The sequence below is a fragment of the Somniosus microcephalus genome, unplaced genomic scaffold, assembly GCF_052327205.1.
Source record: "Somniosus microcephalus isolate GS21.2 unplaced genomic scaffold, FLI_Smic_1.0 unresolved_chr7, whole genome shotgun sequence".
Taxonomy (NCBI): domain Eukaryota; kingdom Metazoa; phylum Chordata; class Chondrichthyes; order Squaliformes; family Somniosidae; genus Somniosus; species Somniosus microcephalus.
This window is the reverse complement of record NW_028225185.1, coordinates 20,018,770-20,038,575: the sequence shown is the minus strand read 5'-3', so window position 1 is coordinate 20,038,575 and position 19,806 is coordinate 20,018,770. Positions and strand designations below refer to the sequence as shown.

Sequence of the window (19,806 nt, the reverse complement as noted above, 5' to 3'; positions counted from 1 at the left end):
TTTTCCAACATTCTGTAGGTGTCAATCGATTTGACATTTGTTGGGTACATACAATATTACTTTTAAACAATATTAATTTTAAACAGTCTTTGTACTTCATTTGGTACGTTCAATATTAATTTTAAACAGTCTTAATTTTAAACAGTCCTCAGGTTGTGACATGTTGTTACATATTTGGCCCCAAGGTATGGTCTGTCTCCTTCTCCTAGGACTAATCTCAATTTTGACTCTCTCTGTCTGTCTCCTCTCTGTCTTCTCTCTCTGTCTCTCTTTGTCTGTCTCTCTCTCTCTCTCTTTGTCTGTCTCTCTCTCTCTCTCTCTCTTTGTCTGTCTCTCTCTCTCTCTGTCTCTCTCTCTGTCTCTCTCTCTCTCTCTCTCTGTCTCTCTCTCTCTCTGTCTCTCTCTCTCTCTGTCTCTCTCTCTCTGTCTCTCTCTGTCTCTCTCTCTCTCTCTCTCTCTCTGTCTCTCTTTGTCTGTCTCTCTCTCTCTCTCTGTCTCTCTCTCTCTCTGTCTCTCTCTGTCTCTCTCTCTCTCTCTCTGTCTCTCTCTCTGTCTCTCTCTCTCTCTGTCTCTCTCTTCTCTCTCTGTCTCTCTCTCTGTCTCTCTCTCTCTGTCTCTCTTGTCCCCTCTTTCCCTTCCACTCTGTTTCATTTCCCTCTTTTTGTATTTTATTTAACTTTAGATTTGTTCTCTCCCTTTAGGACCGAAATGGAAATCAACTCCAAGTGAAATCACACAATGAGGTAGAGATGGGTGGATGAGTGGGGGGAGTGGTGTACCGAGGGTGGGGGGGAGTTGGGATTTGGGGATGAGGGCAGTGGGTGAGGAGAGTTGGGGTGCGGAGGGTGAGGGCAGTAGGTGAGGGGAGTTGGTTTGAGGCAGTGGGTGAAGGGGGTTGGGGTGCGGGAGGTTGGGGTTGCGGGGGGTGAGGGCAGTGGGTATGGGGGGTTGGGGTGAGTGAGAGGTGTGGGGGTGAGGGCAGTGGGTGAAGGGGGGTGTTGGGGTGGATGAGGGTGTTAGGGAGCGGGGGGTGAGGGCAGTGGGTATGGGGGGTTTGGGGTGAGGGCAGTGGGTATGGGGGGGTTGGGGTGAGGGCAGTGGGTATGGGGGGTTTGGGGTGAGGGCAGTGGGTATGGGGGGTTTGGGGTGCGGGGGTGAGGGACAGTGGGTATGGGGGTTGGGTGGGTGAGGTGTTGGGGAGCGGGGGGTGAGGGCAGTGGGTTGGGGTGAGGGCAGTGGGTATGGGGGGTTTGGGGTGCGGGCGGTGGGTATGGGGGGTTTGGGGTGAGGGCAGTGGGTATGGGGGGTTTGGGGTGCGGGGGTGAGGACAGTGGGTATGGGGGTTGGGGTGGGTGAGGTGTTGGGGAGCGGGGGGTGAGGGCAGTGGGTATGGGGGGTTTGGGTGAGGCAGTGGGTATGGGGGGTTTGGGGTGCGGGGGTGAGGACAGTGGGTATGGGGGGTTGGGGTGGGTGAGGTGTTGGGGAGCGGGGGGTGAGGGCAGTGGGTATGGGGGTTTGGGGTGAGGGCAGTGGGTATGGGGGGTTTGGGGTGCGGGGGGTGAGGGCAGTGGGTATGGGGGGTTTGGGGTGAGGGCATGTGCGTATGGGGGGTTTGGGGTGCGGGGGTGAGGACAGTGGGTATGGGGGGTTGGGGTGGGTGAGGTGTTGGGGAGCGGGGGGTGAGGGCAGTGGGTATGGGGGGTTGGGGTGGGTGAGAGGTGTTGGGGTGCGGGGGGTGAGGGCAGTGGGTATGGGGGGTTGGGGTGGGTGAGAGGTGTTGGGGTGCGGGGGGTGAGGGCAGTGGGCATATTCCTGGTCACAATGGGCCCACTTTAACTTTGTCCCACTCCCCTCTCCCCACAGGAGGCGATGCTGAGACTATCCCGGCTCTCGGTTCTGCTCCACGGACTCCAGGTGGGTTTCACGGACTCGTGGTTTTCTCTTGTTTACCCGAGTGGGCTGGAACGTTGTCTAACAGAGCGGGTGAGGGGAGGGGCCTCTCTAGAGTGTCTCGAATGGAAGGAAATGTCCCAAACGGGCGCAGGGCAACGGATTTGGAGGGTGACTCGAGGCCTTCCGGGTAGGCCGAGGCCCAGGGCCCTGTTGCCGTGGAGATTGAGCGTGTGAGCCAGGATAGCCTGCCTTACAATGGTGGGGTGGAGCTGAGTGATCGTTAGGCAGAGAAAGGTGAGGGGTCAAGGGTTAGAGTATTGCACAGGGTACAGGGATCTGGGGAGAGGTGAGGAGTCAGAGGTTACAGTATAACACAGGATGCAGGGGCCTGGAGAGTTAAAGGGTCATGGGTTAGAGTATATCCCAGGGAGTAGGGGCCTGGCGAGGTGAAGAATCAGGGGTTAAAGTATAACAAAGGTGAAGGGTCAGGGGTTAGCATATAACCCAAAGTACAGGGCCCAAGGAAGACGTGAAGGGGTCAGGGGTTAGCATACAACACAAGGTGCAGGGGCATAGAGAGGTGAAGGGTCAGGGGTTAGAGTATAGCTCGGGGTGCAGGGGCCTGGGGGAGGGTTAAGGTGAGGCCCAGGCTGTGTGGGGCGGGATTGCAAGGCCACTGGATGTTGACCTTTCACCTGCCGGTGTCTCTGTCTCTATCCCAGCAGGATGATCACTTGACCACTGACCCCCCTGACCTTTTCTCTGCCTCTGACCCCCCACAGGCGATCGTGGTGAAGCAGGACTCGCTCCTCGAGGCCCAGCGGCAGCAGCTGGGCGAGCAGAAGGAGCGGCTGGCTCGCCAGAACTCCAGGGAGAGCGCGCTGGCGGAGCAGGAGCGGCTCCGCGGCCTGGAGAAGCAGCGGGAGGAGCTGATGGGCCTGAGGAGGCAGCACAGCCTGCTGCAGGAGGAGTTCCAGCGGGGCCGGAAGGCCTGCGAGGAGAAGGGCCAAGAGCTGCGGGCCCTGGAGGCCAGGCTGCAGGACTCCGAACGGAGCCGAGCGGAGCTGGAGCGGGAGAGGGAGGCGTGGCGGCAGAGGGGCGCGGGGCCAGAGGCCTGGCAGGAAGCCCCAGCTCGGCCGGAGCTGCGGAGGAAGAAGCGGTCCCACTCCCGGCAGTTCAGCCTGCCCTCCTCGCAGTTCTCCTGCATCAGCGCGATCGACCTACAGGTGCGGACCCTCCCCACCGCCGCCGCCAAAGGGGAACGTTTAGGGTTCCCAAGACTGCGACCTCGCAAGGCCCACTCGACCCCGCTTCTCCCGCTCCCTGGGGCACAGGCTGGTTCCGCCCTGTTTTCAGGCCTAACCGAGAAGGCCCAAAACTGGACCGAGGGACGCGGGGCTCATTTGGGCCTGTCTCGCCTCCTGAGGCAGCAGGCCCATCGCCTGCCTCACTAGCACCGACCCTCGGTTAAGGCAGTTCAGAGAAGGTTCACTCGGTTGATTCCGGAGATGAGGGGGTTGACGTATGAGGAAAGGTTGAGTAGGTTGGGCCTCTACTCATTGGAGTTCAGAAGAATGAGAGGCGAACTTATCGAAACATATAAGATTGTGAGGGGGCTTGATCGGGCGGATGCGGGGAGGATGTTTCCACTGATGGGTGAGACTAGAACTAGGGGGCATAATCTTAGAATAAGGGGCTTCCCTTTCAAAACTGAGATGAGGAGAAACTTCTTCACTCAGAGGGTAGTAAATCTATGGAATTTGCTACCTCAGAGAGCTGTGGAAGCTGCGACATTATTAAATAAATTTATAACGGAGATAGACAGTTTCCTAGCTGATAAGGGAATTAGGGGTTACGGGGAGAGGGCAGGGAAGTGGACGTGAGTCTAGGTTCGGATCAGCCATGATCCTATTGAATGGCGGAGCAGGCCCGAGGGGCCGTATGGCCTACTCCTGCTCCTACTTCTTATGTTCTCGACACCAGGCCCCGCTCCGGGCAGCTCAGTTTCCCGCATGGGTCCTAAACCAGGCGTTAAGATCCCCATTGACGCACACGAGGGGCCTGAGGCCTGCTGTCAGGCGGCCGGCAGGGGTGCCTGAAGAATCGGCAGGCCCAATACAGGGGTCGGGCCTACTCCAGGCTGCCTTGGGCCCAGGAGATAGCATCGTGCCCTTGTCCCCCCAGTCCTCCTCCCCCGCTGCCGACTCTCACTTGGGCTGCGGGCTTCACGGACACTGGCCCCCACTTCCCCCCCTCCCAAGACACACCAGGCCCGAAGCACAGATCTCGATTTATTTTTAACCCCGGTTTTCAGCGGGTGAGAGGCGGGGCCGGTTTGAAGCCGCCGGGGCTTGGAGGCCTCCCGCCAACGGCAAGCAAGTGGCGAGGTCAGCTGAGCGACCTTCGCGCGGTAACCCCGGCGAGCGAGCGGGAGGGAGTGAGGGCAGATCGCGGCAGGGGAGGCCCAGGCTTATCCTGTAACGGGGCCTTGGGGTGTTGGTGGGGGAGGGGGTGACAGTCCTGCTCCTCCAGGCCCCGATCCCTTGGATTCACCTGGCGGGAAACCCGCTGCCGTTTCCGCCCCCACCTCGCCAAGATAAAATGGCGCTCGCATCCCGGTGACCTCAGGAGAACGGGCAACAATTGGGACACGTCGCCTCCCGGTCAGCTCCTGGGCGGGTAACACGGGCGGGTAGAGTTAAAATCACACCTTCCCCCAGTGTGCGCGATCTGCCCTCGGCTATTCGGCCACATGGGGTGTCGCAACGGAGCCCGATCCTGTCCTTACCCGACACTGGGCGGGGGTTTTGGAGCTGGATTGCAATCAGGAAGCAGGGCCCTGTTCCTCCTCCTCCTCCCTATCCCGGGGCGGGGGGCACTGAGCTCCTTTGCCTGGGAACCGCTAACACCACACAGGCCGTGGGAGGCCTTCCTGCTCCCCGGGCCGAGCATCTGTTCCTGTTTAACAGGGTCTCTTTTCCCCCCCAGAGTTTGCAGCAGCGTCGAAGGAGCGCCGACGAGTCGTACCTGCGGGGGGCCCTGAGCTTCGAGGGGTGGCCGGGTGGCCCCGCCCGCTCCGAGGGCCCAGGGCTCCACTGGCCGGCGGGGCGGGAGGCCCCGCTTGGGGCAGACGGCCAAGGCGGGAGCAGCGAGAGGACAGCGCAAGATGGCGGCCTGCGGCTGCGCCAGGAGGGGCTGCCCGAGGAGGAGGAGTCGGGCGAGGAGAGCGAGAGTCTGTCTCCCTCCTCCAGCGAGGACAGCCCAGGTTAAAAAAAAAATGTTTTAAATAGCGATCAACCGCGCGCCGAGCCAAACAAGACCCCACGCAAGGAGGGGCACCGGCAGCCCAATACTTCGGCGCCAACTCCCACCCTGTAGGGTGCCGCCCTCCATCGCACAGCCAACTCCCGGGATCATTAGCTGCTAGGGGAGGGCGGCTCCAGGTTTAGGCCAACCTCATTGCCAAGGAGAAAGGCCTCCGGTTGGTCGGAAGATGAGGTGGATTGGGGATTGGGCAGTACTGAGGGAGCGCCGCACTGTCGGAAGGGCAGTACTGAGGGAGCGCCGCACTGTCGGAGGGGCGGTACTGAGGGAGCGCCGCACTGTCGGAGGGGCGGTACTGAGAGAGTGCCGCACTGTCGGAGGCGCAGTACTGAGGGAGCGCCGCACTGTCGGCGGGGCAGTACTGAGGGAGCGCTGCACTGTCGGAGGGGCAGTACTGAGGGAGCGCCGCACTGTCGGAGGGGCAGTACTGAGGGAGCGCCGCACTGTCGGAGGGGCGGTACTGAAGGAGCGCCGCACTGTCGGAGGGGCGGTACTGAGGGAGCGCCGCACTGTCGGAGGGGCGGTACTGAGGGAGCGCCGCACTGTCGGAGGGGCAGTACTGAGGGAGCGCCGCACTGTCGGAGGGGCGGTACTGAGGGAGCGCCGCACTGTCGGAGGGGCAGTACTGAGGGAGCGCCGCACTGTCGGAGGGGCAGTACTGAGGGAGCGCCGTACTGTCGGAGGTGCCGTTTTTCAGATGAGACGTTAAACTGAGGCCCCGTCTGCCCTCTCAGGTGGATGTAAAAGATCGCTCGGCCACTATTGGAAGAAGAGCAGGGGGAGTTCTCCCCGGTGTCCTGGGGCCAATATTTATCCCTCAACCAACATCACTAAAAACAGATGATCTGGTCATTATCACATTGCTGTTTGTGGGAGCTTGCTGTGCGCAAATTGGCTGCCGCGTTTCCTACATTACAACAGTGACCACACTTCAAAAAGTACTTCATTGGCTGTAAAGCGCTTTGGGATGTCCTGAGGTGGTGAAAGGCGCTGGAGAAATGGGAGTTTGTTCTTTCTATCCTACTTCTTTCTATTTCCATTAGCCCACTCACCCTCTCCCCTCCTTTGGGCTAGTACCAGCGGGTTCCTTTGCTAGCACGCTCCAGGCCGACACTCCCATGGGATAGGAGATAAAGATTTTTTTTTAAAGACTTGCATTTCACAGCCAGTGAAGTACTTTTTGAAGTGGTAGCCACTGTTATAATGTAGGAAACACACAGCAAGCTCTCACAAACGGTAGACGGTGGGAGGGAGCAACATATATACTGAGGACGGGAGCAGGGGCTCTGCTGGGACGGGAGCAGGGGCTTCTGCTGGGGAGGAGGCAGGGGCTCTGCTGGGAGGGGAGCAGGGGCTCTGCTGGGAGGGGAGCACGGGCTTCTGCTGGGGAGGGGAGCAGGGGCTCTGCTGGGGAGGAGGCTGGGGCTCTGCTGGGAGGGGAGCCGGGGCTCTGCTGGGAGGGGAGCCGGGGCTTCTGGGAGGGGAGCAGGGGCTTCTGCTGGGAGGGGAGCAGGGGCTTCTGGTGGGAGGGGAGCGGGGGCTCTGCTGGGGAGGGGGGGCGCTGCTGGGAGGTGAGCGGGGGCTCTGCTGGGGAGGGGGGGCGCTGCTGGGAGGTGAGCGGGGGCTCTGCTGGGAGGGGAGCGGGGGCTCTGCTGGGAGGTGGCGGGGGCTGTGCTGGGAGGGGAGCAGGGGCTGTGCTGGGAAGGGAGCAGGGGCTCTGCTGGGAGGGGGGGCGGGGGCTCTGCTGGGAGGGGGGCGGGGGCTCTGCTGGGAGGGGAGCAGCAGAAATTCTGTGTTCTCCCCGCTTCCCGGCACAATTCTCACGTTCGAACCTTTTTTCCGTCTTGACTCCTCTGCAGACATCGAGCAGACGCAGAACATTCCCGAAGTTTCCAGTTCCGGTCAGCCCGACCCAGCAGGGGACAACCCGGCCCCCCATCCCCCGACGACCCAGCAGCCCGAAGAGGATGAGGACGACATGTATTACTGAACTCTGAACCCTCCCCTCCCACCTCCACACACACGCACACACTCGCGACGCTCCATTTAAAGGGACCCCGCCCGCTCAGTGTGAACCGTGTGTGTGTACGCGCGCGAGGGGCTTTGCTCGCCCCCACCCCACCCGTATCAGTGCGATATCCTTCGATCGCCGATCAGAATATCGCTTTATTTAAGTGTTTTCACAAGAAATGTTTTTCACACTGGATTTTAAAGCGCTGGCTAGCCTCCGATTGGAAACTGCGTTGTAATTTTGCATAAGGGCGATATTTATGAGACTGAATCATGTTATGTTTTTTTAAGTTCCCTGCAGTGCAGGGCCATGTTCTGCTGACCGTCCGTAGATGGGTGGGACGCCCATTCGATTCGGACCCCCGCTTCTTCCCCCCCCCGCCCCCCGGCTGTGTTTAGCGTAGCCACCGCTGGACGCTAGCGGAGATTCCGGGGCTTGGGCGGTCGGACGAGCCGACTCGCGCGCAGAGGGCGAATGGGGGCTGTCCCAGAGTGAGACGAGCTCCTCAAAATCCCACCCTGGGAGGGGCACAATCACAGGGTGGTGGGGGGGGGGGTTATACCCGGTGCTGGTGCGTGTACCTCACGGGTCAGGGAATCACGTCAGGAATTTTCCAGCTTTGTCTATTTTGCTGCGTGGCATTGGGATCAGGAACAAGTGGATGTTTCGGGGGGGTGGGGGGAGAGTTAGAGGACGGGGAGGGGGGGAGATAATTGATCCCAGGCACACGGATTTATTCCACTCCCCCATTCAAAATCAAACATTCTGTCCTTGTACTGTATAAATTCCCATGTCCCTATTTATAATGGGAATTCCGTATGTAAACCCGTCACGCTGCAATGCCACCCTCCCGCCACTGCAGCGCCACCACTGGCGGGAGGGCGGAATTACAGCGTGACGCGTTTACATAGCGAGCTCCCTATATAAATGTGGACGCAGAGGTTAGCGATGGGGATACGTCAGATTTTTTAATGCATTGCAGATTATTCATATTTCTTTTTAATGCCAAAGATGGGAAATGAAAGGCGGTGATGAGGGCGTCTAAGGGCGGGAATTCATGTAAACTAAAGCAATCGATTATAAGCTCTGGGGATGTCTGGAAACAGACCCCAACAAGTGGGAGAGAGGGGGAGCGATGCCCGCTTCCCGAGCGCAACTTGTTTTGCCCACGATGCCAAGCCGCGCACTGCCTCCTCGCTTGTCCGCTGCCCTCAGTAGTTGGGGGGGGGGGGCACTGGGGTTGGGGCGCGGTCGAGATGAAGGCTGAAGGAGAAACACGGCCTCAAACAAACACAACTGGTTTTTTGTACGTTTAAAATTGATTTTTTTTAAGCAGATGGAACTTTATTGAAACTGGGTTTTTTTTGATTGTCAAACAAAAATTGAATAAATTGCTGTAAGATTTGGAAAATGGAAAAACAATTTAATTTTTTTTTAAAACACGTTGGCCTAGGTGAGCCTTGTGGGTTCAATATTGCAAACCGCTCACTCCCCCCACTCTGCTCCTCAAGCCCATCTGATCCCCGTTCTCCCCTCTATAGCTTCCATTCATGGAATCGTGGCAGTTTACCGCACAGAGGAGGCCATTCAGCCCATCGTATCCATACCAGCTCTATAGTAGAACAACCCACTGCCCCGCTCTCTCTCCTTGCCCTGTATCAATCCCCAAACTAATCCCACTGCCCCGCTCTCTCCCCATAGCCCTGTATCAATCCCCAAACTAATCCCACTGCCCCGCTCTCTCCCCATAGCCCTGTATCAATCCTCAAACTAATCCCACTGCCCCGCTCTCTCCCCATAGCCCTGTATCAATCCCCAAACTAATCCCACTGCCCCGCTCTCTCCCCATAGCCCTGTATCAATCCTCAAACTAATCCCACTGCCCCGCTCTCTCCCCATAGCCCTGTATCAATCCCAAACTAATCCCACTGCCCCGCTCTCTCCACATAGCCCTGTATCAATCCCCAATCTAATCCCACTGCCCCGCTCTCTCCCCATAGCCCTGTATCAATCCCAAACTAATCCCACTGCCCCGCTCTCTCCACATAGCCCTGTATCAATCCCCAAACTAATCCCACTGCCCCGCTCTCTCCACATAGCCCTGTATCAATCCAAAACTAATCCCACTGCCCCGCTCTCTCCCCATAGCCCTGTATCAATCCCCAAACTTATCCCACTGCCCCGCTCTCTCCACATAGCCCTGTATCAATCCCCAAACTAATACCACTGCCCTGCTCTCTCCCCATAGCCCTGAATCAATCCAAAACTAATCCCACTGCCCCGCTCTCTCCCCATAGCCCTGCATCAATCCCAAACTAATCCCACTGCCCCACTCTCTCCACATAGCCCTGTATCAATCCCAAAGTAATCCCACTGTCCCATTCTCTCCCCATAGCCCTGTATCAATCACAAACTAATCCCACTGCCCCGCTCTCCCCCCATAGCCCTGTATCAATCCCCAAACTAATTCCACTGCCCTGCTCTCTCCACATAGCCCTGTATCAATCCCAAACTAATCCCACTGCCCTGCGCTCTCCCCATAGCCCTGTATCAATCCCCAAACTAATCCCACTGCCCCGCTCTCTCCCCATAGCCCTGTATCAATCCCCAAACTAATCCCACTGCCCTGCTCTCTCCCCATAGCCCTGTATCAATCCCCAAACTAATCCCACTGCCCCGCTCTCTCCACATAGCCCTGTATCAATCCCCAAACTAATCCCACTGCCCCGCTCTCTCCACATAGCCCTGTATCAATCCCCAAACTAATCCCACTGCCCCGCTCTCTCCCCACAGCTCTGTATGAATCCCAAACTAATCCCACTGCCCCACTTTCTCCCCACAGCCCTGTATCAATCCCAAACTAATTCCACTGCCCGCAGTGGCCTGAATGAAACTGGAAGCTGAACTAGCCCTCCCCCCAGCCCACTGGGCCTCCATTCTGGGCAGAGGCTGGGGTCAGGAGCGAAAGATTGGTTGATGCCCGGCACTCAGTCTTGTGCCAGCTCCTGACAGAGGGCACGGCTACCACCCTGCCAGTCGGTAAAATAAATCTCGCCGCCCGGCGTCCAGTGAGGGGTTCGGGCGTGAATGGTTGGTGAGCTTCCCCCCCTCGTGCGCCAACCACCGTCACCGTCCCAAACCCCCGCCTGGCCTTGGATGTGGCGCGGTCCTGCCACGGGATGCAGTGGTTTCAGCTGCGCGGTGTCCTCTGGCTCACGAGGCTGCCATGTGAGTGAACAGGAAGAGGAACAGGTTTAAATCCGGGAGGTTGGGGAGGGTTTGCAGTCCGGATAGGGCCAGCCTGCAGTCTCACCCTGGTTGTCTTTGGAATAAGGAACAGGCAAATTTTAGAGAATCCACCAGCCTGTCATTCCAGACAGTCCCAGGCACCAACACTCAGTGACACGCTCCCTGCTATAGAGAAGGTTAAGGGGTGATTTGAGCGAGGTTTTTAGGATTTCAAAAGATGTTGATGGGGCCGATAGAGTGAAACTATCTCCTCTGGTGGGGGGAGTCCAGAGCAAAGGGGCGTCACCTTAAAATTAGAGCCAGGCCGTTCACAAGTTAAGAAACATTTCTTCAGGCAAAGGTTGGTAGACGTGTGGAACTCCCACAAACAGCAGTAGATGCGCGCTCAATTGATCATTTTAAATTTGACCGGTAGATCAGAAGGTTGTGGGTTCAAGTCCCACTCGAGAGACTTGAGCACAAAAATCCAGGCTGGCACTCCCAGTGCCAGTACTGAGGGAGCGCCGCACTGTCGGAGGGGCAGTACTGAGGGAGCGCCGCACTGTCGGAGGGGCAGTACTGAGGGAGCACTACACTGTCGGACGGGCGGTACTGAGGGAGCGCCGCACTGTCGGAGGGGCAGTACTGAGGGAGCGCCGCACTGTCGGAGGGGCGGAACTGAGGGAGTGCCGCACTGTCGGAGGGGCGGTACTGAGGGAGCGCCGCACTGTCGGAGGGGCAGTACTGAGGGAGCGCCGCACTGTCGGAGGGGCAGTACTGAGGGAGCACTACACTGTCGGACGGGCGGTACTGAGGGAGCGCCGCACTGTCGGAGGGGCAGTACTGAGGGAGCGCCGCACTGTCGGAGGGGCGGAACTGAGGGAGTGCCGCACTGTCGGAGGGGCGGTACTGAGGGAGCGCCGCACTGTCGGAGGGGCAGTACTGAGGGAGCGCCGCACTGTCGGAGGGGCAGTACTGAGGGAGCGCTACACTGTCGGACGGGCGGTACTGAGGGAGCGCCGCACTGTCGGAGGGGCAGTACTGAGGGAGCGCCGCACTGTCGGAGGGTCGGTACTGAGGGAGCGCCGCACTGTCGGAGGGGCGGTACTGAGGGAGTGCCGCACTGTCGGAGGGGCGGTACTGAGGGAGCGCCACACTGTCGGAGGGGCAGTACTGAGGGAGCGCCGCACTGTCGGAGGCTCAGTACTGAGGGAGCGCCGCACTGTCGGAGGGGCAGTACTGAGGGAGCGCCGCACTGTCGGAGGCGCAGTACTGAGGGAGCGCCGCACTGTCGGAGGGGCAGTACTGAGGGAGCGCTGCACTGTCGGAGGGGCAGTACTGAGGGAGCGCCGCACTGTCGGAGGGGCAGTACTGAGGGAGCACTCCACTGTCGGACGGGCGGTACTGAGGGAGCGCCGCACTGTCAGAGGGGCAGTACTGAGGGAGCGCCGCACTGTCGGAGGGTCGGTACTGAGGGAGCGCTGCACTGTCGGAGGGGCGGTACTGAGGAAGAGCCGCACTGTCGGAGGGGCAGTACTGAGGGAGCGCCGCACTGTCGGAGGGGCAGTACTGAGGGAGCGCCGCACTGTCGGAGGGGCGGTACTGAGGGAGTGCCGCACTGTCGGAGGGGCGGTACTGAGGGAGCGCCACACTGTCGGGGAGGCAGTACTGAGGGAGCGCCGCACTGTCGGAGGCGCAGTACTGAGGGAGCGCCGCACTGTCGGAGGGGCAGTACGGAGGGAGCACCGCACTGTCAGAGGAGCAGTACTGAGGGAGAGCCGCACTGTCGGAGGGGCAGTACTGAGGGAGCGCCGCACTGTCGGAGGGGCAGTACTGAGGGAGCACCACACTGTCGGACGGGGGGTACTGAGAGAGCGCCGCACTGTTGGAGGGGCAGTACTGAGGGAGCGCCGCACTGTCGGAGGGTCGGTACTGAGGGAGCGCCGCACTGTCGGAGGGGCGGTACTGAGGGAGTGCCGCACTGTCGGAGGGGCAGTACTGAGGGAGCGCCGCAATGTCGGAGGGGCAGTACTGAGGGAGCGCCGCACTGTCGGAGGGGCAGTACTGAGGGAGCGCCGCACTGTGGGAGGGACAGTACTGAGGGAGCGCCGCACTGTCGGAGGCGCAGTACTGAGGGAGCGCCGCACTGTCGGAGGGGCAATACTGAGGGAGCCCCGCACTGTCGGAGGGGCAGTACTGAGGGAGCGCCGCACTGTCGGAGGGGCAGTACTGAGGGAGCACTGCACTGTCGGATGGGCGGTACTGAGGGAGCGCCGCACTGTCGGAGGGGCGGTACTGACGGAGCGCCGCACTGTCGGAGGGGCAGTACTGACGGAGCGCCGCACTGTCGGAGGGGCGGTGCTGAGGGAGCGCCGCACTGTCGGAGGGGCGGTACTGAAGGAGTGCCGCACTGTCGGAGGGGCAGTACTGAGGGAGCACCGCAATGTCGGAGGGGCAGTACTGAGGGAGCGCCGCACTGTCGGAGGGGCAGTACTGAGGGAGCACTACACTGTCGGACGGGCGGTACTGAGGGAGCGCCGCACTGTCGGAGGGGCGGTACTGAGGGAGTGCCGCACTGTTGGAGGGGCAGTACTGAGGGAGCACCGCAATGTCGGAGGGGCGGTACTGAGGGAGCGCCGCACTGTCGGAGGGGCAGTACTGAGGGAGCACCACTCTGTCGGAGGGACAGTACTGAGGGAGCGCCGCACTGTCGGAGGCGCAGTACTGAGGGAGCGCCGCACTGTCGGAGGGGCAGTACTGAGGGAGCGCCGCACTGTTGGAGGCGCAGTACTGAGGGAGCGTCGCACTGTCGGAGGGGCAGTACTGAGGGAGCGCCGCACTGTCGGAGTGGCAGTACTGAGGGAGCGCCGCACTGTCGGAGGGGCAGTACTGAGGGAGCGCAGTATTGAGGGAGCACCGCACTGTCGGAGGGGCAGTACTGAGGGAGCGCCGCACTGTCGGAGGGGCAGTACTGAGGGAGCACCGCACTGTCGGAGGGGCGGTACTGAGGGAGTGCCGCACTGTCGGAGGGGCAGTACTGAGGGAGCACCGCAATGTCGGAGGGGCAGTACTGAGGGAGCGCCGCACTGTCGGAGGGGCAGTACTGAGGGAGCACTACACTGTCGGACGGGCGGTACTGAGGGAGCGCCGCACTGTCGGAGGGGCAGTACTGAGGGAGCGCCGCACTGTCGGAGGGTCGGTACTGAGGGAGCGCCGCACTGTCGGAGGGGCGGCACTGAGGGAGTGCCGCACTGTTGGAGTGGCAGTACTGAGGGAGCACCGCAATGTCGGAGAGGCAGTACTGAGGGAGCGCCGCACTGTCGGAGGGGCAGTACTGAGGGAGCGCCGCACTGTCGGAGGGACAGTACTGAGGGAGCGCCGCACTGTTGGAGGCGCAGTACTGAGGGAGCGCAGTATTGAGGGAGCACCGCACTGTCGGAGGGGCAGTACTGAGGGAGCCCCGCACTGTCGGAGGGGCAGTACTGAGGGAGCGCCGCACTGTCGGAGGGGCAGTACTGAGGGAGCGCAGTATTGAGGGAGCACCGCACTGTCGGAGGGGCAGTACTGAGGGAGCGCCGCACTGTCGGAGAGTCGGTACTGAGGGAGCGCCGCATTGTCGGAGGGGCAGTACTGAGGGAACGCCGCACTGTCGGAGGGGCAGTACTGAGGGAGCGCCGCACTGTCGGAGGGGCAGCACTGAGGGAGCACTACACTGTCGGACGGGCGGTACTAAGGGAGCGCCGCACTCTCAGAGGGGCAGTACTGAGGGAGCGCCGCACTGTCGGAGGGTCGGTACTGAGGGAGCGCCGCACTGTCGGAGGGGCGGTACTGAGGGAGAGCCGCACTGTCGGAGGGGCGGTACTGAGGGAGCGCCGCACTGTCGGAGGGGCGGTACTGAGGGAGCGCCGCACTGTCGGAGGGGCGGTACTGAGGGAGCGCCGCACTGTCGGAGGGACAGTACTGAGGGAGCGCCGCACTGTCGGAGGCGCAGTACTGAGGGAGCGCCGCACTGTCGGAGGGGCGGTACTGAGGGAGCGCCGCACTGTCGGAGGGGCACTACTGAGGGAGAGCCGCACTGTCGGAGGGGCAGTACTGAGGGAGCGCCGCACTGTCGGAGGGACAGTACTGAGGGAGCGCCGCACTGTTGGAGGCGCAGTACTGAGGGAGCGCCGCACTGTCGGAGGGGCAGTACTGAGGGAGACCCGCACTGTCGGAGGGGCAGTACTGAGGGAGCGCCGCACTGTCGGAGGGGCAGTACTGAGGGAGCGCAGTATTGAGGGAGCACCGCACTGTCGGAGGGGCAGTACTGAGGGAGTGCCGCACTGTCGGAGGGGCAGTACTGAGGGAGCGCCGCACTGTCGGAGAGTCGGTACTGAGGGAGCGCCGCATTGTCGGAGGGGCAGTACTGAGGGAACGCCGCACTGTCGGAGGGGCAGTACTGAGGGAGCGCCGCACTGTCGGAGGGGCAGCACTGAGGGAGCACTACACTGTCGGACGGGCGGTACTGAGGGAGCGCCGCACTCTCAGAGGGGCAGTACTGAGGGAGCGCCGCACTGTCGGAGGGTCGGTACTGAGGGAGCGCCGCACTGTCGGAGGGGCGGTACTGAGGGAGAGCCGCACTGTTGGAGGGGCAGTACTGAGGGAGCGCCGCACTGTCAGAGGGGCAGTACTGAGGGAGCGCCGCACTGTCGGAGGGGCAGTACTGAGGGAGCGCCGCACTGTCGGAGGGACAGTACTGAGGGAGCGCTGCACTGTCGGAGGCGCAGTACTGAGGGAGCGCCGCACTGTCGGAGGAGCGGTACTGAGGGAGCGCCGCACTGTCGGAGGGGCAGTACTGAGGGAGAGCCGCACTGTCGGAGGGGCAGTACTGAGGGAGCGCCGCACTGTCGGGGCAGTACTGAGGGAGCACTACACTGTCGGACGGGCGGTACTGAGGGAGCGCCGCACTGTCGGATGGGCAGTACTGAGGGAGTGCCGCACTGCCGGAGGGGCGGTATTGAGGGTGTGCCGCACTGTCGGTGGGGCGGTACTGAGGGAGCGCCGCACTGTCGGAGGGGCAATACTGAGGGAGCGCCGCACTGTCGGAGGGGCAGTACTGACGGAGCGCCGCACCGTCGGAGAGGCAGTACTGAGGGAGCGCCGCACCGTCGGAGGGGCAGTACTGAAGGAGGGCTGCACTGTTGGAGGGGCGGTACTGAGGGAGCGCTGCACTGTCGGATGGGCGGTACTGAGGGAGCGCCGCACCGTCGGAGGGACGGCACTGAGGGAGCGCCGCACTGTCGGAGGTGCCGTCTTTCGGATGAGACGTTAAACCGAGGCCCTGTCTGCTCTCTCAGGTGGACGTAAAAGATCCCACGGCCACTATTGGAAGAAGAGCAGGGGGAGTTCTCCCCGGTGTCCTGGGGCCAATATTTATCCCTCAACCAACATCACTACAACAGATGATTTGGTCATTATCACATTGCTGTTTGTGGGAGCTTGCTGTGTGCAAATTGGCTACCTCGTTTCGTACATTTCAACAGTAACCACACTTGATTGGCTGTAAAACGCTTTGGGACATCCGGTGGTCGTGAAAGGCGCTATAGAAATGCAAGCCTTTTATTTTATTATTGCGAGCCAAGGGTAGAAAAGGATATGGAACCAAGGCGGGTCGATGGAGCTAAGATACAGATCAGCCATGATCTCATTGAATGGCAGAACAGGCTTGAGGGGCTGAATGGCCTCCTCCTGTTCCTGTGAAACCTTGTTTCAGTCGGTCATTGCACACTGCCCTTGCCCAGTCTGGGGTGGCACAGAGCGAGTCGAGACTGATCAGGTCCTCACACATTGGCCACACACTCCCGGGGGAGGGGGCGGTCAGCGGGCAAGGAGCAAGGACTTTGTGATCCCTTCTCTCCCTGAGGCCAAGGGGCACTGGGTGTGGCCCCCTCCCCCCCACCACCTCCGACTGCCCCTACCCTCTCCTCTACACCCTAACCCCCTCCTGATTAAAGGGGAAGAGGAGGGAGGGCGATTGTTTATTAAAAACATAAAAGGCAGGAGTAGGCCATTCGGCCCCTCGAGCCTGCTCCGCCATTTAATGAGATCATGGCTGATCGTCCAAATTCAGTACCCTGTCCCTGCTTTCTCCCCATATCCCTTGATCCCTTTAGCCTTAAGAAATATATCTAACTCCTTCTTGAATATATTTAATGAATTGGCCTCAACTGCCTTCTGTGGTAGAGAATTCCACAGGTTCACCACTCTCTGGGTGAAGAAATTCCTCCTCATCTCAGTCCTAAATGGCTTACCCCTTATCCTTAGACTGTGACCCCTGGTTCTGGACTCCCCCGCCATCGGGAACATCCTTCCTGCATCCAGTCTGTCTAGTCCTGTTAGAATTTAATAAGTTTCAATGAGATCCCCTCTCATTCTTCTAAACTCCAGCGAGTATAAACCCAATCGACCCAATCTCTCCTCATACGTCATTCCTGCCATCCCAGGTATCAGCCTGGTGAATCTTTGCTGCACTCCCTCCATGGCAAGAACATCCTTCCTCAGATAAGGCGACCAAAACTGCACACAATACTCAAGGTGTGGTCTCACCAAGGCCCTGTACAACTGCAGCAAGACTTCCTTGTTCCTGTACTCGAATCCTGTCGCTATGAAGGCCAAAGTACATCCCCTCTCAGTGAGACCAAATGATAGCAAAATTCTGCGGATGCTGGAAATCTGAAATAACAACAGAAAATGCTGGAAAAACTCAGCAGGCCAGGCAACATCCGTGGAGAGAGAAATAGTGTCAACGTTTCGAGTCAAACTCCACCATCTACAAGGCACCAGTCAGGAGTGTGATGGAATACTCTCCACTTGCCTGGGACTAGGGACAGGGTCACTGGTCAAGGCTTTGGAAGCTAAGCAGAGCCAGGCCTGGTTAGTACTTGGAGTGGGTGACCATCAGGGAAGACCAGGTGCAGAACGTCACGGAAGGAGCCCTGAGGAGGGGCGGTTGGTGAGAAGGTCACGGGAGGGGCGGCTGGTGAGCAGGCCCGGGCGTTGGGCTGAAGATTGTCGGACAGGAGGAATGGTGGAAATGGAATGGCGGCGCGCACAGACGCAGCGGCTTTGCTTCTCCCAGGACGGTGCTATTTACGTTTAATGTTAATGTTATTTGTACGGGACTCATGGGAGCTTGCAAGATCACATTTCGTTGTTCATGTACTTGTGCATTGTACAATGACAATAAAAGTTGAATTATTATTATTAAAGCTCCAACAACACTCAAGAAGCTCAACACCATCCAGGACAAAGCAGCCCGCTTGATCGGCAACCCCATCCACCACCTTAAACATTCACTCCCTCCACCACCGGCGCACCGTGGCTGCAGTGTGTACCATCTACAAGATGCACTGCAGCAACTCGCCAAGGCTTTTTCGGCAGCACCTCCCAAACCCGCGACCTCTTCCACCTGGAAGGACAAGGGCAGCAGGCGCATGGGAACACCACCACCTCCAAGTTCCCCTCCAAGTCACACACCATCCTGACTTGGAAATATATCGGCCGTTCCTTCATCGTCGCTGGGTCAAAATCCTGGAACTCCCTCCCTAACAGCACTGTGGGAGCACCTTCACCACACGGACTGCAGCGGTTCAAGAAGGCGGCTCACCACCACCTTCTCAAGGGGCAACTAGGGATGGGCAATAAATGCCGGCCTTGCCAGCGACACCCACATCCCGAGAATGATCTTTTGAAAAACGGAGTGTCTTTTGACATCACTGTGCCAGCCAATGAGTTGGAGGTGTTTGACAGCAAAATCAATGTAATGAGAGTCTCGACCAACTGCTAGAAGCGATTTACTTGTACTTCTCGCAATCTAGTATACTGTATTCGCTGCTCACGATGCGGTCTCCTCTACATTGGGGAGACCAAACGCAGATTGGGTGACCGCTTTGCGGAACACCTCCGTTCAGTCTGTAAGGGTGACCCCGAGCTTCCGGTCGCCTGTCACTTTAATTCACCGCTTCACTCCCACTCGGACCTCACCGTCCTTGGCCTCGTGCATTGTTCCACTGAAGCTGAACGTAAACTCGAGGAACAGCACCTCATCTTCCGATTAGGCACTTTACAGCCTTCCGGACTCAATATCGAGTTCAACAATTTCACATCATAACCTCGGCCCCTATTACATTTTTACTTATATTTATTCCACCCCTTTGTTTTGGGTTTTCCCTACCCCCCCTTTCCTTTTTTTTCTCTCTCCCACACGGCAACTGTCTCCCATCCTGCCAGTACACTTCACACCTAATCTTGCCGTCTTTTGTCTCCACTGTCCTATTACCATCTCGTCTGGTTTCAATACCTTTTAATGTCTCTTTAACTTCTTTTGTTCTATCCCAGCCCTGCCTTCGATCTATTTTATTTCCTTTCCAGCTTTGAAAAAGGGTTTCGACCCGAAACGTCGACTTTAATTTCTCTCCACGGATGCTGCCTGGCCTGCTGGGTTTTTCCAGCATTTTCTGTTGTTATTTCGGATTTCCAGCATCCGCAGTATTTTGCTGTCGTGCTAGAAACAGAGCTCATGTGAGTCCCGGTCCTGCCTCCCAGTGGCGCTGTGTACCAGCGAACACTGCCTGCTGCATTTCCCCAATACAACACCAGCTCGGACAGCAAGCTGTGAGGACGACGAGAAGAGCCTGCAAAGGGATATAGATAGACTAAGTGAGTGGGCAAGAAGGGGTCAGATGGAGTATAACGCGAGGAAGTGTGATGGAATCAGCTTCCATAGGAAATTTCAGAAGACAATTGGACATGAAGAGGACTGACCTGCAGGGTTACGGGGCAGGAGCTGGGGCGTGGGACTAGATTGGCCAGCTCTGTCGAAGAAAGACTTGCATTTCTCCAGCGCCTTTCACAACCTCAGGACGTCCCAAAGCGCTTTACAGCCAACGAAGTACTTTTTTTGAAGTGTAGTCACTGTTGTAATGTGAGAAACGCGGCAGCCTATTTGCGCACAGCAAGCTCCCGCAACCAGCAATGTGATAATGATGAGATCATCGTTTTTTTAGTGATGTTTCAGAGGTGGCAGTTGTGGCTCAGTAGGTAGCACACTCGCCTCTGAGTCAAAAGGTTGTGGGTTCAAGTCCCACTCCAGAGACTTGAACACATAAAGCTAGGCTGACACTCCCAGTGCAGTGCTGAGGGAGCGCCGCACTGTCAGAGGGGCGGTACTGAGGGAGCGCCGCACTGAGGGAGGGGCAGTACTGTGGGAGTGCCGCACTGTCAGAGGGGCGGTACTGAGGGAGCGCCGCACTGTCGGAGGGGCAGTACTGAGGGAGTGCCGCACTGTCGGAGGGGCGGTACTGAGGGAGCAC

General features: G+C 59.2%; 1 protein-coding gene across 1 annotated transcript; it reads left to right on the top strand.

Annotated features, from left to right (window-relative positions):
• The first annotated feature begins 657 nt into the window (after positions 1–657).
• LOC147086615 (uncharacterized) lies at positions 658–8,639 on the top strand. The gene is made up of 5 exons (XM_085978761.1): positions 658–743; positions 1,864–1,914; positions 2,676–3,119; positions 4,882–5,158; positions 7,077–8,639. Exons 2-5 carry the CDS (start codon positions 1,870–1,872, stop codon positions 7,205–7,207), a joined length of 897 nt encoding a protein of 298 aa, XP_085834887.1. The 5' UTR covers positions 658–743; positions 1,864–1,869; the 3' UTR covers positions 7,208–8,639.
• The last annotated feature ends 11,167 nt before the right edge of the window (positions 8,640–19,806 follow it).